The sequence below is a fragment of the Onychostoma macrolepis genome, chromosome 21, assembly GCF_012432095.1.
Source record: "Onychostoma macrolepis isolate SWU-2019 chromosome 21, ASM1243209v1, whole genome shotgun sequence".
Classification (NCBI taxonomy): Eukaryota; Metazoa; Chordata; class Actinopteri; order Cypriniformes; family Cyprinidae; genus Onychostoma; species Onychostoma macrolepis.
In genome coordinates this window covers 1029989-1047117 of record NC_081175.1, presented here as the reverse complement: position 1 = coordinate 1047117, position 17129 = coordinate 1029989, and the positions used below count along the sequence as shown (strand labels likewise).

At 36.9% G+C, this 17129-nt stretch overlaps 1 protein-coding gene across 3 annotated transcripts in view; it reads left to right on the top strand.

Moving 5' to 3' along the window:
* gabrg2 (gamma-aminobutyric acid type A receptor subunit gamma2) overlaps positions 1–17129 on the top strand; it is a 68076-nt gene that overhangs the window by 37490 nt on the left and 13457 nt on the right. For all 3 annotated transcript variants that reach the window (XM_058759104.1, XM_058759103.1, XM_058759102.1), the window contains exon 6: positions 2118–2255. In XM_058759104.1, coding sequence (XP_058615087.1) covers positions 2118–2255 — 138 coding nt within the window. The remainder of the gene's footprint in view (positions 1–2117; positions 2256–17129) is intronic.

The following is a 17129-nucleotide window of genomic DNA, read 5'->3' as shown; positions in this document are numbered from 1 at the left end:
TAGAGAATGGCCAGTCAATGTTGTTTGTATTCTCCTGGTTGCATTACAGGGCTGCCTACACAAAACCCGCATGGGCCCAAAAGTACAAAAGTTGCTCTGGGCCATCATGGGATTAATGTGGACAGTGTGGGCTGTTCGCGGTGAGCCCAAAGCTGTGGACCTCGCCTGGGCAAGCCCGCACTGGGCCTGTTTAGGTTTGGTGTGGGCTGAACCTAGCCCACTGTGCCCACAAAAAGAAAAGCTCCTTTCTCCAAAAGGGACTGCATTTTCAGCCATGAGCTGAGAGACTCCTGTGCTCCGAGGGCATCGTTAAATCAGGCAGATGTGCTTCAGAGGTCTGACACAGTTCTTCAATTTAGCATGTCACAAAATGTGAACTGTACAGCCTGACTCAATATGAGGGGTCCAGAATGCATCATGGGGGCATCTTGTTGGAGCATTTTGTAAACTGAAGCACAGGTCCTAAGCTCTGAGGGTGTTGTTGCACAGTTGAATTGTTGTCATACGAAATGCAGCAGTGATAGAGTATAATCAGTAACGGAGCAACCAAACACACGTAGCCCAAAGCGAGTGAAGGCCATGCTTCCTGGTTTCATCAAAGTTTGAACAAAGTATATAAAAGCCAAAAGAAATTACAAGCTTCCAGTTCAACTCCACACTTTTGAGTGCAAAAGAGAAAAAACATCTGTTCAGTTTGCAACTCAATCAAAACTCACCTGACAGTCACTCAGACTGGAAATGAACCAAAATACGGGCGTATCTGATCCTGTCATGAATGAACTGATTCAGTGCTCCAGTTCCTCCAACAGAAACCGTTCGACTCGGCCCGAAGACCGATGAGCCGCTGATATGCGCATGTGTGAACCCAACACTTGAATGAAGGCGACGAATGAACATTTTTATGGTTTCTCATGGTTTATGTAAAAAGATGAGCTGATGAAGACTAGTTTATTCATTTTATATGCTTTATACATGTAAAACATCCACATTTCACATCATTATTGGGTGCTTTAAAAAATATAATTGCGTATATGTTTCATCATTGCGTGATTATGTAAACAAATCAGTTATTTGAACTAGTTAGTTGAAATGAACTGTCCAAAAGAATCAGTTAGCTGGAAAATAATCGATTTTCCCCTCTGGATTACAGGTGATAATGGTGTAAATAATGTTCAGTTTCTTGCACAGACCGATCGTTTCACTTCATAAGACCTCAATATATCAACAGGAGCCATTTGCATTCATTTTGTGTTGCCTGATGTGCTTGTTTTACTCTCAAAGTGGTAATAGCCATTGAGTTGCGTTTTATAAATCACCAAGGAACATGGTTTCAGCTAAAAAACTTCTGTTTTACTGAAGAAAAAAAGTAATGTACATCTTGGATGGTCAAAGGTCAAAGTAAATTAATAGCAAAGTTTCATTTTTGGGTGAACTATCCCTTGACGTACTGAAAGCGTAAGGCTGTTTTTGATGTATATACTATATGTTTATACACCATAGCTACTGTGAAGCATAATGATAGTGATATATTCAATAACTTTTTACATAGAAATAGGCAAATAGAGACGAGTCGTTTTATAGTATAACTATAACCTAAAGCAAAGTGATTCATCAAGGCATGAAAAAAAAAAGGAAAAAATAATATAGGAATCCCAGAATGGACTAACAAAGCCCAGACATGAATCCACTTCAGAGTTTCCCCTGGACGTTGCTGTTCACTGATACTCTTCATCTTATTTGCATAATTCACATAGAAGATTCATCAAATATTTCATAATCTCAATTTGCAAAGCTTATACAATCAATGGGAAAACCGTGTAATTTTGTATTGATATTAGGCTTTCAATAAATGTAATTTTTCTCATTTATCTTGGGTATTTTGTGTAAATTTCAAAGTAGATTATAAAAAGAAAGCTGAATGAAAACATCCACATCTTTTTGTTTTTGTTTTGTTTTTTTGGTAATTAATTGTCTTAGCAATTATAGAATGACATTAGAATGACATTTACATCTACATTTATGCACTTACACATTTTATCCAAAGCAACTTTCCAATAGCCACTGTGCAGCTATTTGTTTTTTTTTTTTGGACCAACTCCATTTCTTTGTTTCTGCAGATGGCTACCCCAAGGAGGAGATTGTATACAAGTGGAAGCGCAGCTCGGTGGAGGTTGGAGACATCCGCTCTTGGCGTCTTTACCAGTTCTCCTTTGTTGGTCTGAGAAATACCACAGAGGTTGTCAGGACTGTGTCAGGTACAGTTTCAGCTTTTTGTTACATCTTAAATACTCGCATGGTTTTTTGTTTCTTAAATTTCTAAAATTTGTTGCAAACTTGTTTGCAAAAACAAGGTTAATTGAACACAAGGGCCTAATTTTTTTTATTTTATTTGATACCATTTGTCATTGAAACAACAGTAATTGTAGTTTGTGTCCTAAAATATATGTTAAAGTAGTTTTTCATAGGTTTTTCTATTTGGCCAATAGCTGTCGCAAACGGGTCTTTTATAATAAACTATGCTATGTGCACCTGGTCACCTGATCAAATAGCTTACAAATCTAGTGGCTTGACATATGTATATCTAGGCTAGTGATGTCCAGATTTTTTTAACAAGCGTCTTAGCAATTGACTTATCGGTAAGCCCTGCCCCCCTTAGTTACTGTTGCTCACAAACAAACGGAGTTGCTAACTATCTTACAATGGCAGCTGTCAGTGTGAAAACCTTGTGACACAATGTTTTTGAACAATTTTGGACACAGAAAGGCCACCATTCAAGCGGGAATTAAATATGCCATGGAGTGATATCTAAAATATTTTAAAATAAATACGGTGGGTAACTCGAAGCGAGGGTTTACAGATCACAATGCAAGCGGGAGAAGTCTCATATTATGGTCGTCACGATTGCAAATGACAACATGCAGGATCAACACTGTTCATGTAATCGCAGTGTACGATTAAATTAATGTACATTTAACCAGGTTAATATGAAGATGCACTGAAATGTAGACCATTTATGTGTTTTTGCCATACACTGTACATGACGTGAGAACAGTTTGCTATTTAGGTTTGTACTTTAGCATTGACTCACTAACTTTAACGTTAGCTAGTTTTAGCCAGAGATACCTTGCTGAAGCACCAGATGACATTAATGTTCTGCTCGAGTAGATGAAAATTGTAACTTAATGAGAGTATGGCAACCAGAAAATGAACGTTTTTGTCTTCATTGGGATTGGGGTTGAATGCTTAGGGACATTTTTGCTCTGTTTTGTTTGGGTTTAGGAAATGTAATAAAATAAATTCTATTGCCTATCCTCTCAGGATATCTGGAATCAGTGTTACAAGTACCCCAGGCACATCATTTTATTATTTTTTTAGTATAAAAACCATCAAACAGATGCGAGCTTCGGATCCTCCAATGTGTCTCTATGGCGCTTAAACCTAAAAATGTCAGAGCTCCGCTATTTGTGCAACTGATACTCGACTGCCATTGGCTCATCTGCGTTCGAGGGGAGGGGCTTACCGATAGCTCAATTGGTACCTGGGTTTCAGCATTTTTCACAGTGAGTAGCAATGGCACTTTATTTTTTTAAATACTAGTGTTATTGTCACAAAATGTCATTTTAAGAGCTCTAGTATTTGTTTACACCTGAAATCTGAGGTACATTTATAAATATAGCACCCATCTGAAAATTTGCTCCAGTGTTTTCAGAGTTGTGAGGACCAAGCGATCACCGGACAATCCACCGAGAACAACCTCATCTCAGCAAGTCCTTCTGACATTTGCCGCAGGCTCAGATGTCTCTGTAGTGGTTAAACATGAGATATAATTAATTTGGGGTATATCTAAAGCTTCACTTCATAGAGATCAATGCATTGGCCTGTGGCTGAATCACAGCTGTGGTGAAACAGAGCCACATCTCACGACAGCAAGTGTGATCCCATTTACCAGCGTGTAGCTTAAGATGTACCGAAAACATTGCAGGGTGGAGTGAGATAACGAATTGAGTGAGAAAGAGACTATGACAAAAATAACAGGAGAGAGCGGTGATCGGCTTGTGGAGGCAGTCAGCAGTTTGAAGCCATCCTATTGCATCATGGGAATTGCTTTAAAAAGATTGTGAAAGGTGTTAGTGTAGATACACGCTTCCTTTTTCTGAGTAGAGCTATTCTCGGAGTGACCTGATGCTGTGGCACGCAGTCGCGCTGTTGTCTGTGTGCATCGGTCTGTGTGATTTGGCTCGAGTCATGAATGCCCTGGGACACATCAACTTCCTTCTCCGTTTACAGACACCCACGGTTTGCAGATGAAACTCTGGCGTTGCTAATCTGGAGGCAGTGGTGGTGAATGAACATGCCTCTTTTTGAGGGCATGAGTCTAAAAACATTTTTAGGCTCCCAGCTCTCTTGATTGGTCCAGATTAGCAGAAGATATGAAATGCCCTTTTACCACCATACAGACTTATATTTTCTACTTTAGTTCCTTTTGTCAGGCTACAACATAAAGCTGGTGTCTGAAAGTAGCAACGCTATAAAGCAGAGATGGAAAATTGAGTCTTTGACTTGGACTCGAGTCACACTTAAAGTCTACACTTAAAAATTGACTTGAGACTTGACTTGGACTTGAAGACAGTCAAAAACACAAGTCATTGCTGATTATGTTCTCTCTATAACAGCATCAAACACCATATTTTTCTGTTCATTCCTCATTCATTCATTCCCAATCAGTATGTGCTGCAGCAGCAAATAACACAACAATTATTCTCTGAACACACTGAGTCTGCATTATAGAGATGCATAAGGCACGCATGTTCATCACCCACTAAATATCTGCAACAATATAGCATGGGCTGACCTTGTGATAATCTTCGTGTCATTTAAGTTGAAATGCAATCCAGTGTTTCCCATTAATCACCTTCAGTTTCATAATGAAAGATGTTTTTACACTTCTCTTAGTAACATAAACTGTCTTTAAAGTTATTGCTTTGGCAAAGCATCTGTCAAACAAACTAAAATCAAAAGCATGATATGGCTTAGTGTCTTTACCACATGGCGAAAGGCTTCAGTTACACACAACGCCGATGGTTACGCATTATTTTCACATTTGCATGATTTCCAAAATGTTTGTAGACGGATTATTAGTATTTCACCAGATTTGTGATGAGAAGCATTTGTAAACCTGTTTTCACTGAAACTGCAAGTTTCTGCATGAAAAAAAAAAAGAATTTGCAAGTGAAGAAATTAAGACAAAAACATTATAGTTTGCCTATTGTAAAATTGTATAATATATGTATTATAAAATATAAATTTTTCATTAACATTTATTTTACATTGCAGTTGTATTACAGTATAATATATCACTGTATATTACTACTAATATTAATTAAAAATATATAATTATTATTAATTGCTTGGCTTGACTTGGATTTAGACCTCAAAGATTTGGACTTGGACCTTAGGGACTTGTGAACATGTCTGCTATTAAGTTAACATTTTTTTCAGTAGTTTGGTCATTTATCTGTTTTTAAAAGTGCGTTGTGCCTAAGAAAGATCAGTCACTGAATTACACCTAAACTGCAATCTCCCAGCCTGACCAGCTAAGAAAAAAGTGTTCAAAACCCCCCTGAAACGAGGCTGAAATAACTAGATTGTATAAGTATTCTGACCTGTAACTCAGCTCTGACGGTGATTAGAGCCTCGAGTCTTTTTGGATATGATTCAACAAGCTTTAATCATCTGGGGATTTTCTGCCATTTTTCTCTGCATATCCTTTCAAGCTGTGTCAGGTTGGATGGGGACAGACATTTTCAGGTTTCTCCAGAGTTTCTCAAATTTAGGCTCTGGCTGGGCCACTAAATATTCAGTCATCCCTAAAACACTTTTGCATTGTCTTGGCTTGTTGAGGATCATTGTCCCGTCTGAAGGTGAACCTCCGGCCCAGTCTGAGGGCCTGAGTGCTTTGGACCTGGTTTTCCTTGAGAATTTTCTCTGTATTTTCATTTGTTCATCTTTCCTGCTACCATGACCAGTCCCCCTTTGCCTCTTCACTGTTGAGATGATATTGCACATGTGATGAGTGCTCCCTGGTTTTCTGACAACATTTAAAACCCACTACATCTAAATCTGATTTTATTCCAGTAAACCTTTTCACTCAGGCTCTTGATGACATTGGGTCATGTATTCTATCTATCTATCATAAACAAGCCTGTTAAAGGGACCATCCCTAAATACTTTAAGTACATGACTGTTAGAAAAAGTCTTATCTAACTTTAGGCCCATTTCTAATATACCTACAGCATATGCCAAACGTTTTCGATAAAGCAGTCTCTGTCCAAATATAACGTTTTTTGTGTCCAATAGTGTGTTTTAAATCTTTCAGTATGGGTTTAGGAAGCAGCGCAGTACCATAAGAGAGTCTGCTCTTTCATGTGTATTACGTTATATGTGACCCAGGAGCACAAAACCAGTCTTAAGTCGCTGGGGTATATTTGTAGCAATAGCCAAAAATACATTGTATGGGTCAAAATGATCTATTTTTCTTTTATGCCAAAAATCATTAAGATATTAAGTGAAGATCATGTTCCATGAAGATATTTTGTAAATTTCTTACCTTAAATATATTAAAACTTAATTTTTGATAAGTAATATGCATTGCTAAGAACTTCATTTGGACAATTTTAAAGGCAATTTTCTCAGTATTTAGATTTTTTTGCACCCTCAGATTCCAGATTTTCAAATAGTTATATCTCAACCAAATATTGTCCGATCCTAACAAACCATACATCAATGGAAAGATTATTTATTCAGCTTTCAGCTGATGTATAAATTTCAATTTCGAAAAATTGACACTTATGACTGGTTTTGTGGTCCAGGGTCACATGAGGCCCTTTCGCACCGCAGGAACCTTTTCATAGTACCCGAACTAATTGTGGAACTACCCACTTTTTGGCGTGTTCGCACCGCGGGAACTAGGAACTGTTTTGGTTCCTGGAACTCCGTTTGGAGGACCTAATTAGCTCCTACTTCAGAGTAGGGTCTAAAACAGTTCCATAGGAACGTAAGTGTACGCTGATTGGCTAAACGCGTACGAAAACTCCCTCACCCGCCATGATTTAAAACGCCGTGTAAACACATACTGTGTAAACATCGCATCAACTTATATTTCGCAAGAATGGAGAACAGCAATAGATGGACGGATGCTGAAGTGCAGGCACATTTGAACATTTTGAACTCCTTTCCGATCTTTCAATCGCTTGACATATAAGTTACGTCAACATTCCATGTCCATTATTGTGAAACCCGTGAGACACAACAACAACACAGCTCCGATCACAGCGTCCTCCATCCTCCTGTTGTTAACGTTGTTCTTCTTTGTTTTCGTTGTTGAATGCCGCGCACAAATGACGTCGCTGTCGACCGGCTTACGTCACTTCTTAGTACCCACTGTCAGTGTGAATGCAACCATTTCAATGGTACTGGGAAATAGTTCGCGCAAAATAGTCCCAGTACATTAGTACCGTACTTTTAGTTCTGGAACTAAAGCGGTGCGAAAGGGGCTATATATCATTATATGTTGAAACAGGGGACTTTGCTTCAATCTTTTTCAATCTGTTTCGATGTTTTGTTTTGGGGTTTTTTCCCCACTAAATAAGTTTTGAGCTGTGGGGTCCCTCAAAGCTCTATTCTTGCACCCATTTAATTCTCTTCTATACTGATTTTTAACAAACACGGAGTATTGTTTCATTGCTATGCTACACTCTGATTTTTGTGTCCTTTAGGCAAAGCAACATCAATTATCTCAACTCTTATCTCCGTGTGTCTGTAGGATATAAAAGCTAGGATGCCCTAAAACTTTTGATTTCAATTTTAATGAGAGTAAGACTAAGGCAATTGTGTTTTGATCTGTAGCTACAGCAGGTAGCATGAATCACATGTTGGGTATCTTGGCCACGTTAAATCCTCATTTGTATTTGATTCTGCTTTGAAGTATGATAAGCAGATAAATGCAGTGGTATACTCTAATTTCTTGCAGTTAAAACTCTTAGTAAAGGTTAAGAGCTTTTTAGCCTTTTCAGAGTTTGAAAGCGATATACATGCTTTTATCTCATCTCTTTTAGATCTGCAATCACCGCAGATCACTGTCTTAAGAGCACAAAGGGAAGAATTAGAATTTCTGACGTGAAGATGATGATGATGGTGATGCCTCACAAACCTTTAAGTTTCTCCAGGCAGTTTTGTTCATTTATCAAAGGTCTTCTGCATCAAACCAGTTCTCTCTCTCTCATCAAACAACATCAACTGGAGCCTCAACAAACTGACACAGGACTCTCTCTTTCAGATGGGCGAGACATGCAAGTATCAAGCTTAGTCTTATTATTTGATGCATTAAGAATTACTCACCTCTTTTCACAAGATGTGTTAAAATTAGGACAGTGATGATTCATTCAGGCTGTTGATCTGCTGAATTGCAGATTTTGGCAAAGCTGCATGATTTTATTCTTTATTCTGTTAACTTTATTCTGCTTAAACTTTCCTAATCATGCTGATTGTTGCTGCATGCTCTTAAATAATGTTGGTCAATATTAGAATATTATTTTCTATGGCCAAGAGAGTAATATATCCTACTATAGTCTGTAGACATTATTAGGGTACAACGGGGCTAAAGGCACACCGGGGTAAAAGGCGCCTTTGATATTATTTTCCACTAAACCACTCGATGGCACAAAAATGTGGTGTAGCACTTTCCAAAACATCTTTTCAAGATGTACGTGTATATCTGTCTGATCTCTGATGCAATTTTGGACAGTAGCACAAAGTTGATTCTGTGCTTACTTGATCTAATATTTGATGTTTTTAAAAATGTTGTAGATTTAAGTAGCAAATGAGAATCGCTAAAATTAATGCATATATTTTGAGACAAAGGTCTTCTTTATGATTTTTAGTTTTGTTTAAGATAATTAAAGCAGCAGTTTTTAAATAACAAAATAATATGTAAAAGTATGGTATTTGGGGTAAAAAGTGCCCCTGCTGTTGCGCACAGTAATTAACATGATAATTAATAGATCGCTGACTTTTCCATTTGTTGACATGACATGGTTAGATTCAGATAGTAAATATCATATATTATGTTGGGTGTCCATATTAAAGATAATCACCATGTTTAGAATGAAACCATCATATTTAAAAACATGATATTAATCATATCATATAATAAAATATAATTTGTTGTTACTACTGTAAATCTATATTCAATTATTATTGGATCTCCTTCAATGCTTTCAGAATCTTTACTTATTAAAATGATTTTATTTCTGTATTTTGAAATATATTTTTTATATTAACATATTTTAATGACAGTATATTTATTGAACATTGAATTTTTCAAAATAAGCAGAAAATAGTACAAACTTTGCTGAAGTGACTGTTTTGAAGTATTAAAACATTATTTTAGCTGAAGTATTTGTATCAATACTGTGTGCCCCGTGTGTGGGGTAAAATCTCATACATTTATAAGATTTTTAAACAAAATAAACAACTTGAATGATTTATTTTCACACAAAATCTGTTGCTCCATTAATGTTCAATACAAACGTATATATTTTTTCTGCAATTATACATTTTAGGTGTAGTGAATAGCACATTTTTTTCTTAAGGTTGTGTTAAAACATTTGTTGGACAAGTGATGGCTGGATCTCTGAGACCGATTCTGCCAGTAACCCAAAATAGTTACTTGATCCAAATACCTATAACTGAAAATTATTAAATCTACACTATGTAACTTTTGACTGTCCAGCAGGATCATTGTCAAAACATTGTCAGCTTCTGAGTGGCTGAAGTAAGTCGCTCACAGGCATGCGAGAAGTATGCCAAGGGAACGCAGCGCCTCGTTCCCTTCTCAGGGAACTAAACTGTACCTACAGGTAATTAGGCCGCCCCTGAGCATTCACTTAAAATAACTACAACCTATACTTCAATAAGACTGGGTAAATAATTGTTTTAGTGTGAAAATTATGGGTAGTACTATACTTATAAAGACAGATGAATGAAAGAATGTGCAAGCCATGAAACCATTCTCCCGTCTTATGTAATCAGCCTACTTAGTGCAACAGTGAGTCGAAGTCTCACTGCAGAACTATAGAACTACGCATACAATTACTATCAACACCACCCATCCATCCCTATTACTTTAAGTAAAAGGACTTATGATTTGTGTCTGGTGGAACGGGTGAAATATGCTATACCCTTTTACTCAAGCGCAGAATATTATAGTGAGTTGGAGGTCCTTTTTCTACACTTAAAAGACACCTTTATCCAAACTGACATGCAGTGCATTCAAAGTATACATATTTTATCAGCATGTGTGTTCCCTTGGAATCTAACCCTGGATGACCCATAGCAAAAAGTCTGAATACTGAATGTCAAAGTGACATTTCAGGGGTTTTTTCAAGCTATCTTTTGTAATCTTTTTGTTGTTGTTGTTGTTGTTATGGGGGTTGGAGTGTAGGAAACATATTTTAACGCATTTAAGCATAAGGGGTAATGCACCTATTACCATCTTTATCACTTCTGCTCTCAAAGATGGAGTACATTATTTACATTCATTGATCTGGCAGAGGCTTTTATCCGAAGTGCATTCAAACAGTGCATCAATGTTATTATTATCTACCAGCTCACAACATAATGCATAATAAATTATTCATAATATGATGTGAAAAAAATGTATATATAATTTATTCACAGCCTACACTTTTGGTGTACACTCTTTTCAACCTGTCCTTCCAAACTTCATGAGAGATGTGGCTGAGAGACAAAGTTAGAGGACTGATGATATTATTAAACTACTATAAATAGCACTGAATGTAATATATATTGAAGTCAATATTTTGCTAGTCCTCATATTGCCTGATTTCACCAGATGATTTAAATAGTACATTATTTTCCTTGATATGCACTTTAAATATTTTGAATGAATAACAGCACTATTTTTCATCTGTAAAAAAAAAATTAAATGCGAAAACAATACTATAGCCATGGCTAATAAGGGCTAATAATAGGACCACAATTAATTTCAGTAATTATGAAAAAAGGATGCAGTAGAAGTATATCCCTTCAGCTTTATTGCAGGGGGTTTAAAAATGTTGCATGAACCATTTAAGAGTCACCACCATTTTTAGGAGCTCAAAAACATTTGTTTTCTCCCTTGTGATGCTTTGCCAAAGCTGTCTTAGACCTGGTCTTCAGCAAGACAAATGCATGTTCACTTTGCTTTAGGTAAGATGATTTCATTTATTTGCCTTGAAAACTAGTGTTTGTAGTGTGTTTTGGATCATTGTCCATCTGATGTGGCTTCTGTATTGTCTTCTTTATAGAAGAACTGGCCAGGCTTTTTTATTTGTTTTTGGGTGAAATCTACACTGTAAAAAATTACTCTGATTTTAACGGTAAAAAACTGTGAAAATGCTACAGTAAAAACCTGTTAAATGGTTAACAGTAAGTTCCTATAAAATTTACAGGGGAAAAAAACGTAAACTGACGTTCCCAGAATTTCCTGCTTTGCATTTCAAATTTTGTTTGAATTTGATGTTTTTTCTTTGAAATAACTATGTTTCTTCTTAGATTTTTCTTATCAGTTATGTTTATTAGGGTTGTATGTTACATCTAATGTTGTTAAATTAATGTTTATTGCATATTTCAGTTTAATGAGTCTCACCATGATGATTTTTAGTGTTTGTGTGAATGACACTGTGCACCTTCTATATATGTTATTATTTAAAAGCTGCTTGTGATGGGCTTTGGTTCATCATGTGACTTTCTCATCACCACCTTCATTTGGTGGTTATCAGTGTATTTCAAAGGTACAAAACAGATTTCAGTACTTCAATAGGTTGGTATATTAACATTATATCAGTTAATGAAATTACGGTATTTAACTGTAAATTTAAGTTAAAACCATCAAACCTAAAATGTTGTTACCATATTTTTTACGGTAGAGTTCCAGCAACCACAGCTGCCGGTTTTTTACCGTAATTTTGTTTTTTACAGTGTAGTCTGGCCTTCCTGTTCCTGATGCTTACCACTGCTTTGCACCTTGTAGTAAGCTCTCTGTTTTTACTTACATGAAGTCTTCTCTGGACTTTGATAATGAGACAGTTATTCTGTAGTCAGCCTGGCCTGTTGGTGTCACTGAGCTCATCAGTGCATCAGTCCTTCTTTTTTATACATTTATGCAAGTGAAAAACTTGGACGACATTTACAAACAAAATAGACCAGTGTCAAAATCACAGATTTTCTATTCATTATATATATATATATTTTTTTTTTCCCCCTGTGAATTAGTTGATTTAGATTCTCGTTTTTAAAACCAGCTTCTTTTTTTTGACAGAGTGAGAATCCAATGCTTTTGTTTGAGCCTAAACCCCTGCCTTTTGCTCGCTTTCTTATGCAATAAGATAATCACTGCGACAGACAATGCCTGCATCTCTGCTTCTCTCAGTTCAGTCAGCAGTGAATCTCATCTAACGTCATCAACACCTTTTTAACTGAGAGGTGTTTTTCTTCTGTAATAGAATATTGAAGAAACACTGCAGACACTGACTGCTTTGTGCCAGATATATCTAAACTTTATCCCTCGTTTTTTTTTCAGTGGAGAAGGAGATTGTTAGTTAATAACAGCTTAAATTGACAGACAAATACATTTATTGGCCAAGAAAATATTTCTGTAAAAGAAAGCAACAGCATACGGGTTTGGGACGACATGAAGGTGCATAAAATACAGAATTTTCTTTTAAACTGGTATATAAGATTCACAGAGCATATCACAGTATGCAGCTTCTGTAACATATTCTGTGAATAAGACAGGAGCCTGTAGTTTATCACTGACTAAAGCTGCAGCTCTTTTGCTTTTCACTAATTAGATCACGTCTGTTTGAAATGCACATTACTATTATTTTTCTCTCCCCCAGCACATCCAGGATTAGTTTGTTCATCAGCGCCCTGATTGTTCTGTGAAGATAAGCCTCTTTTAAACCAGTTAAAAAGGGGAGAATAGAAAGGATCTTTGGTGTGTGGATGGGTTTGCAACACAGCTTGACAGAGCTAGTTATGTAACTGTCATGGAGCTTAGATGTAAAACCGAGGAAAAATAAGGTTTTTCCATATTTGAAGGTCAACCAAATTCCTATAAAAAAGGCCCTAAAAATGCAAGCAATTTTACAGCATTGCTTAATCATTATTATGTTATTTTCAAAATGTTAGGGACAAGGATTAAAACAATTCACATGCGTTTGATTAGGGAGATTTACAAAATGTGCAATGTCAGGGGCCTCCAGAAATAGTGTTGGGAACCCTACAAGATGTTAGTAAAATATGAGATCATGCAGATGCTTGTTGTGCTATTACATTGCTAAAATCATTCAGTTTGGTATTTTAGAATAAAAATATCTAAATGCAAAATTACACACATTTTAATGGCCATTTTGTGCATAAGCAACATTTGTACATAGAGGTCCCTGGCCTGTGCTGAAGCTATTTTAACCGTCTTTTGGCAAGCTTTCTTTCTGTTCATGGTTGCTTGTGATTTGCATATAGGTCTCAACAATGCATGAAAGAGACAGAAGGAAAAGAGAGATATAAAAAACGCTGCCCTCAAAGAGAAGCCTGGGAATGTTCCCACTGTGCAGAGATAAAAGGCAAACAGACATCTCATATCATCTTTTTTTTATACGTGCACCATTTGTTCCATTACAGGCAAGCAGACTGTCAGATGAGATCTCCTGGCAGATTCAGCCTTTGAGGTGCTGCGCTGTGCTCTCATTAGGGACAATCTAAGCACTGGGCTGCTTTGAAGTCCGTGAGCTGAGAATGAAATAAATGCAGTGGAGATGACGCAGCTACTTCAGTAAAACATTCACAGCATCTGAGCAGAGAACTGATACACTTCCCTGAACCTTCTTCTAGATTTCGTTTGGAAAAAAAACAGCAACAGGAAGAAATCATTTTTAGTTCAAAAACACATTCCGCCTCTGCAGCTTTGACATCAGTGATCAGTTATGCGTAAGGGCTAAAAAATTCATCACATTTCAAAATTATCTCCTCAATTTATATATTACCCTCCTTGATTACTTTGCAATTTACTGCAGTATAGACGATACAGAACATGCTCGTGTTGAGGGTCGTGAATAATTATTCTGATTTTATGTAACATTATGGTTTTGCAGAAGTATTATTTTTTACATTATTGTTATCTTATTCATTTATATTCATTCAGTATATTTCAAAAATTGCCGCTGTAACAATCATATATCACAATTCTATTTCTCACATTATCACATTGATACTTGAGATCCTTCTACTTCATATATATTCATTATTAAGTGGTTACAGTTTAAAAAAGAAAAAGTTGTTACATGTACCCTCACTGGTTGCCATAGTCACTCATTGACCACAACCCTACCTTGTTCATTCCTATAACTCATTGGTCATTTCGTTCTCCTGTGTGTGTGTGTGTGTGTGTGTGTGTGTATATATATATATATATATATATATATATATATATATCTATATATGTAGCCCTTGTGTTTCTCTTGTGCTTTGTCTGTTGGTGAATGTAATGGTTGCCTGTTTGTCTGTATTTCCGTTCTTTGTTCCTTGTGTTTTTGGTTTATTATTTGATCTAGCTCATTTCATTAAATATCCTGCGCTTATATCCATGTCCACGCATGCCTTATCTTGCTCCTCAACGTTACAGAAGTTTTCCAGTTACACTGTATCATTTGCATGTAGCATTTTTTTTTCTCTGGTCCACAACCTATAACAAAAGTCCAAAGTATTTTGGTTACTGTATAGAATCACTGGTCTAAACAAGAGGAAACTCTGAAAATGGTCAGAGCTGCTTCTATTTGTGTTTGTTCACGCAGTGTTGTGTTGTGTTGTTGTTGTTGTTGTTTTTTTTGTTGTTGTTTTTTTTACTGTTACTTGTTATAATCAATAAAGCTTTTTTATCATAAAATTACATACAGCAATCATAGTTTTGGCTATAGAAAGACAGTTTGAAAGCTATCCAGCTATCCTTCTTTCATCACCAATACTTTGTTGAGCCATGTGTTAATGGGATTGAGTGTTATCAGTGTTTCCCCAAGATGAATGTCTCCTCTAATGAGCCTTGCAAAACCCATCAAACACTTTCAGCCGGTGTTTTTGACAGCAGGTCATGGGAGCCGTTAGGGTGATGCCTTATTAGTAAACACAGACAGTAATGGTCCTTGACTTTGACTTTGCTGAGCATGCTAAATTAGGGTGTTTTTACAGCAATTTGCCAGCAGAAAAAAGACAGACTGTTGCTTAGGGGCTTCATCTAATGCAGGTCGTAATGAATACAAATTGAAATGGTGGACCACGGTAAGCATAATTTGGGAGTAGTCTATCAGAAAAGTGCCCTGTCAGTAGAAAGAGTAGGCTCAGTATTTATGAAACACTGCAGGTGTAGGTACCTCTAATGATACCATCAGTAAGCAAGAAATAAGGAAGTGTTGTGTCAGAAAAGTGCAAAAAGTTTACCTCTCTCTCAACCTTTTTTAAAAGGGAGGTCTTAAAAGGAGCACTAGGTAAGATTACTGTTAAAAACCTAGAAAAACTGCAGAGATTCTGGAGTCAATAAGGACAAGCAACAGACAAAACCTGTGCCACGACTATTGCATTAGCTAGACAGATAACCTTTTATTATAGAACACATGAAGCACCACTGGTGTTACACTCAATTAGGTCTGTCCAGTAACATGCAAGATACGGTTACACTTTATTTAAAGGTGTCCTTGTTACAGTGTAATTATACATTTAAGTACTGAGTAATATTAATTAACTACATGTACTTACTATATGGTTCGGGTTAGGATTAGGGTGACTTGCATGTAATTATGCATAATTTATTGTTATTACAATAGTAAGTATATGTAACATGTAACACATTAGTAAGAACAAATCTTATTTTGTTTACATGTAAATCCTACTCCAATTGAAAATGTTTTTTGCATCCTTTTTTTATTTCTTTTCTACAAATGCAAGACTTTGAGACACTTGGCCTGAACTTGTCGCATAGGGTGCTCTGCCAATGTCAGTGTGTCTGTGATTGTTCCTGGTAGTGTGAGGGTGTGTGCCAGTCTTTCACTAGTGTGTATGATGTAAGAACTGTGTTTTTGCTTGACAAATGACTGCTCCTTGAGATTCCTCTCTTAGAAGCCACATGCTTTGCCCAGACTGCAGTGTTGTTGAGGGACGTGCAGATTGTGCTGCCATGTTGTTTTTCATTTGCTCAATTTTCTGCCTCCTAAATCCTTTGATGTTGAGATGGGAGAAAGATGTTGTTTTCTCCCCTCCCCCTTTCCAGAGTCCTTTCACAGTAGCCACAGCACACTCCACCTCACTTTTTGCATGGGGGTATCTTAGACTACTGGTAATGTGTGTGATAAACCCATACTTTATAAAGTGTACAACTGTACTGTGGCCCTTTATCAGACATAACAGTGTCTGGAATTCTGTGGCGACTGAATGCTTCTTATCGGGCTGCAATGACTGTGTTGGCTGTGGTGACATTTAGATGTGCTACTTCACTGTAGCAAGAAAAATAACCCTGAACGAGGAGGTATAAATTATTCTCAACAGGGAGGTTTGAATTATTTAAGGATAGTCCTGACCACCAGATGAACTGACAGGCCCAATCTCTGGACTTGACAATACTTTTGTGTCCTTTGCGTATACTATGGAGGATCTCTTGCCTCATCCATGGGGAAACACAATTCTTTGGCCCCTGAGGAGCAGGTCTCCAGCAATGGGCAGGTTTCAGGCCAGTATAGTTCTGGATAGGTTTAGCACAGATGGAGTTTGCCTTCTGATTCTTTATCACATTTAGCCTTGCCTCTATAGCTGGATAGCTTCAAATTACAGCACCCACAAACACTTTAACATACTCTCATTACCCTTTTCTGCTTCTGTGAAAATGTGCTTCACACAAGCTCTAGACATTTTGTCTGAATTATGTACCCAGTACTGCCAGAATCGAACCCGCAACCTTCAAATCTAACTCTTTAAATATTAGGCCACAACTGACAATGGAGTTTGCCAGAAACCTGAGGAAGCAT